Source organism: Neophocaena asiaeorientalis, unplaced genomic scaffold, assembly GCF_003031525.2.
Source record: "Neophocaena asiaeorientalis asiaeorientalis breed wild unplaced genomic scaffold, Neophocaena_asiaeorientalis_V1.1 scaffold264, whole genome shotgun sequence".
Taxonomy (NCBI): domain Eukaryota; kingdom Metazoa; phylum Chordata; class Mammalia; order Artiodactyla; family Phocoenidae; genus Neophocaena; species Neophocaena asiaeorientalis.
In genome coordinates this window covers 4094867-4100117 of record NW_020185332.1, presented here as the reverse complement: position 1 = coordinate 4100117, position 5251 = coordinate 4094867, and the positions used below count along the sequence as shown (strand labels likewise).

Genomic DNA, 5251 nt, shown 5'->3' with positions numbered 1-5251 from the left:
GCAGTGTGTTTTGGTAGGAGAGTAGCCCGAGTCTCATTTCTATGAGCAGGACATTGTCACTTTGTCAGGAGTCACCCCATTCTGTGCTGGCGAGTGCAGAGCTAAAATGTCCAGCCTTCTGATCTATTAATCCGGACTCTATGAAGTGAAGAAGCTCCTGTGAAGATTTCTACAGCAGGATCTGATCTTTCGCGCGACTAGTTAACATTCTCCATCTTTGAATTCCCCGCCCCCTTCGCACTTCAGCATCGTCCAGATACCTTGCCCCGTCTCTTTATAGCGTGAGCTCGGTTCTTTGGGATGGAGAGATTAAACTGTCTCTCAAACCTGAGAAGAAATGCCTTGATGGTGCCATTTTCGATAAAGGTATCCGCGTCACCAAATACAGTGAACAGAGCACCTGACCATAGCCTAGTGGGCATTTCACCTGGCAATTTTCACAGTGTGCTCTCTGGGAAATAGTCCTGCTTTAAGAGAGCTGATGTCATTTTTACATCACCCTCCTCCCCACTCCCCGCTTAAGGGGTTGTTAGTTCTGAGGACACTGCAACCTGGATGTTCCCTCGGACCCCACCATTAGCTACCTCCATTTGGACACAATTGTCTTCCCTTCTTGGAAAGCCACCGCAATTCCAGCTTTCCAGTAATTATGCTGAATAACCCAAAGTAAAGATACCAGTAGCATCCGTTGTTACTATGGTTGCCAGGAGTGAGAAGCCAGTAGGAAAGGTGTTCCTGGGGCCTGCTCATGTCCCTCATGGATGGAGCTGTGGGGAGGAGGGGTTTAGCCCAGGGGAACTGAGGGTCGCTGGGACGGGGAGGGTCAGAGCAGTGGCTAGATGACACCCCCAGGCATTCTGATATCCATTCCCTTATCTTTCACATGACCTTTTTAAATCAGTACAACTCTGTGGGGAGCTGTTGTAAGCTGAACTTGACAGCTCTCTCTCCTCATCAGGCCCTGCAGGAGCAGCTGACTTCAGTGGTCCAGGAAATCGGGCACCTCATCGATCCCATTGCCACAGCAGCTCGAGGAGAAGCAGCTCAGCTGGGACATAAGGTAATGGGCACTAGGGGATCCTGCTGAGAGTGTGTGAGAAAGAGATGGGGGGAGAGTTGTTATTGATTTTGTCGTTCTTGTTCCCCAAAGCCTCAGGGCAGGTGTGAGGGCCGGGTCAATGCTGGCTGACACTAGAGAAAATACCACTCAGCCTCCGTCAACATCTTCTCCCAAAATGACCACTTCAGGAATCTCTTTTTACTTAGTTAGCGTCGAGACAAAAGCTACAGGGCAATTTTTCTGGTAGTGTACAGACTTTGCAGCCGCCAAGGCAGTTTTCAGTCACCTATCGCTCTTGATCTTCGCTGGGACAAGCCAGAGACTAAACTTGGCATTCCTGGTCTGGTGTCTGCCATCTTTTGTCCTGGCTGGCCAGCCTCATTCTGGTGTGTTTAGGGCACGTTTTTCGTCCACGGCCTCTAATATAGTGTCCGTTTCCACACGTGAGGAAGCAAAGCAAACTTGCAAACTTTTACCCTCCACAGCTGAAGCTTCCGTGTGGCCACTCTGCCAGCCCTTCACCTGAGCGTTCATACCCACGTGGTTGCAGGTGCTGCATCACGGTCTGCCTGTTTGGGGTTCATTTTGCAAATCCTTCGAGGAGAGTTGGCTTGTCAAGCAGCCTGTGCCTCGGCAGAGAGAGGGCAGACATTGGGTTTTTAACAACCTGCAGGATTTCCTAGCATTTATCAGTGCTGCCGTCAGTATTGATGTGCAGATCAAGAAATCCAGTAGCCCAAATCATCTCTGCAGGTACTGATTTTAGAAAATCAATACTCCTGCTTTTTCCAATACAGGATAGCTTGAGAGCCTACTAAGCTTCCTGCTGGGTGTAAGGAGAGGTGTTTGGGTTTAAAATGGCCAGTATCTCTCTGCCATTGCAAGTGCGGTAAATTTCATTTCTCACCTGAGCGCCTTTATAATAAGAAAGGGCTTGTCCACCTGTGTGAAGCAGTTTGCAAGGGGGGGGTTGCAGAACGGGCCTGGGGGCTGGAGCGCTGTGTATGTGACTGCTGTGGGGACAGTGAGTTTGGCAGAGAAACCGAACTTCTGTTCAGCAGTTACTTTTGATTCCAGTAGGAATTTCGTAAGAAAGTATTTCTAGACTCCTAGGGCAACATCCTTGTCTCTGCCCTTCCGTTGTTTAGTGTGGAAAATTAATTCCTATGTCGGTGGCATGAAAAGAAACTTTATTGGTGCCGCCTGAGTTATCAATTTACTCTGGTCCTTTGGCTAAACGAGTCTCACCTTCTGAAAGGGAGTTCTAGACAAAAGCAGCCTAGGGGGCCTCCATCCAGAGGGGTCGTGGGCTGCTGGTTGATGCCCACCTGGTCCCAGTGCTTCATGATGGCGCTCAGGTGAGCTGCCAATTCAGCAGCTTCAGTCCCACTTGGGAGTGATTGATAAAGGCAGATTCTCGGACCCCGCCTGGATTGATTTCCCACAGCCGCTGTAACAAAGTACCACAAACTGGGGGGCTTAAAACTACAGAAATGTAATCTCTCACAGCTCTGGAGTCCAGAAATCCAAAATCAAGGCGTTGGCAGGGCCACACGTGTTTTGGAGGCTCCATTCTTTGCTGCTTCCAGCTTGTGGTAGCTCTTGGCATTCCTTGACTGAATCTCACCAGTCTCTCTCCGTGGTCACATTGTCTCCCGCTTTTCCGCCTTCCCTTCTTCTGTTTCTTCTAAGGACACTTGTTATCAGGATTAGGGCCCACCCAAGCAACGCGGGATGATCTCATCTTCAGATCCACCTACAGAGACCCCTTTGTAAGATCCCCTTCACAGACTTCAGAAATTTGGACATGGACATACCTTTTGGGGGGTCACCATTCAACCCACTCTGCCATCCTAGGCTTAGGGACTCAACATCATATACCAAATACTCAAAATTCTGCGTTATTTTCACTTCTGTACTAACTCAGGTGAGGAGGTTTCCTGTTCTGTCATGGGTCTCAATTACAGGAGGTATTAGAGTCCTTGCTAAACTTCCTAAATACAGGAAAAATCCCATCCCTTCCAAACCTTTGCCCTACAGTAGGTGAAGAATAATGACCCCTAGTGTGTGTGGAGTGCTTACTACATAGAGGCCTGTACTGAGGCCTTTATGCACACTGACTTAATCCCCCTAAAATTTTAAGGAACTTAGTGCTATCACATTTTACCAAGGAGGAAACTGAAATTTAGAAATGGGAAGCAATTTGCCTAAGATTTCTTAAAAAGGAATTGGCAGGGAGGGTTCAGATCTCGTGGCTTTGAAAGCAGAACTTCCTCTCCACCCAGCCATCCTCCCTTCCTGAGGGAGTCGGGCACCTGTTGAGTTGTGTTTCCTTATGCTCAGCACACAGCAACCCTTGACATTTTACAGTTGCATTGATAAAATGTACTTTTAAAATAATAAAACGAATCCAGAAAACATGTTGGATTCTAATGCATTCAACATTTTGACTCCTTTAGTACTTACGGGACCCCTCTTGAACCCTGACCCCTGATGACCCATCACTGCAATTGGTGGCGACACCACCCTTCCTGGGGAAGAGGAGATGAAATCCAATGCAGATATGCAGGGCTGTCCCTGCCTATGATATACCCTGGGGATTATGCAGACTGGGCCTTACACAGAGGTCTTTGGCCAAAGCAAGGAGCCGGGCAGGATGGGGGGCGCCGGAATCCTGCTAAGTCATGTGCCTTGACATCGATCAGGTCTGCCCAGAGGATGGGCAGCCCCTTTAAAATTCCTACAAAGCACCATAAGGGCCAGCAGCAGCCTTGTTCAAGTGTTTTGAAACCTATCTGTAAGATAACTGTAATTGGGGATAAAACAGTCAAAGTATGTTTATTGTTAGCCGATAGTCTTGTCTCACTATTAGCTTTAATGAACTTGAATATTTTGGACCCTCACCACCACCCCCAACTCCCACCCCCTGCTTTGTTGCTGACCCAGTGACTGCCGCTGCCCATGTGAAGCAGCCTTCCTGCCTGCATCCCCATCACCCTCATTCTTCCTCCACATCATGGGAAGAAGCATTAAGGGAGTTACTGGTTAAAGAAGCATTAAGGGAGTTGAGGGCTATTGCCATCAAGAGAACTTAAATACACCTGATGGGAATAATTTAGCAATTAGTAATTGCCACACAAGATGAGGAGTTGAACGGAAAAGTGTGATCAGTGTCGTCGTGTTTTATCTGAGGGGGAATAGATGACAGTGTCTGAAGCAAGGACAGCAAAATGTTAAAATCTGATATTACGGATGCTAGGTAGATGATGAGCTTTGGTGAGCATATACAGTCACCCCTCCATATCTGCAGATGTCGAACCCACAGATGCACAGGGCCGACTGTACTACAGCATTTTATATAAGAGACTTGAGCACTCGCGGATTTTTAGTATTCGTGGGGGGTCATGGAACCAATCCCCTGCAGATACCAAGGGACAACCGTATGCACCATCGATGCTGTTGCGTCCTGGAGACAGGCCTCTGCTGCAACAGTGCTTAGGTGTCTTTAAGCTTTTTTGTTCTCCCAGGTTGGGCTCATCATAAACAGCACATCTTGACTGATGGGAAATCATTTTTGCTTTTTTTTTTTTTCCAAATCCACGGTTTGGTCAAAATACTTGAGGTGGAGGGCAGTTGGGTTGACTTCCTAGAATGATTCTGAGGGTGCCTTTACTCTCAGGCTGCTTTTCTCAACTGCCATGCTCCCCTGCCCCTCTTCTATACCCCTTCCTTTTGAGTTTGTAAGATGCTCGCCTTTGGTTCTTTCAAAAGCTGTTCTATTTGTGAAATTAAAATTAAGATTTGTAAAATTCTCACACCTAACTGTGGATCTCAGAACAGATTTCTTAGCACTTCTGCCATGATGAGAGACAGACAGAGAGCTCCCCAGAAAAAGAAAAATCCGAACAAGAGTTCATTAATTACAAGTACTCTCAAAAGTAAAGTTGAACGAGGAATAAGGTCTGAGGACCTAATATGTATATAACATGGTGACTGTAATTCGTAATACTGGATGTAAAATAGAAAAAAACAAAAGTGAAGACCAGCAGGTCTGCCTCTCCCTGTGACTCATCCCATCCCTGTCCCAGCCCCCTTCCCAGCAGCCGGGCTCCTAAACGAGACACAGTATTTACATGTTGCATCTGGGGCTCTTTTTTTTTTTTTTTTTTTTTTTTTAAAGGGTACACAAAG

At 47.2% G+C, this 5251-nt stretch overlaps 1 protein-coding gene across 1 annotated transcript in view; it reads left to right on the top strand.

The window, feature by feature from the left end:
- The window catches only part of TLN2 (talin 2), a 447872-nt gene that overhangs the window by 367380 nt on the left and 75241 nt on the right, over window positions 1–5251 (top strand). Inside the window, exon 41 of the mRNA XM_024735251.1 lies at window positions 959–1060. Coding sequence (XP_024591019.1) covers window positions 959–1060 — 102 coding nt within the window. The remainder of the gene's footprint in view (window positions 1–958; window positions 1061–5251) is intronic.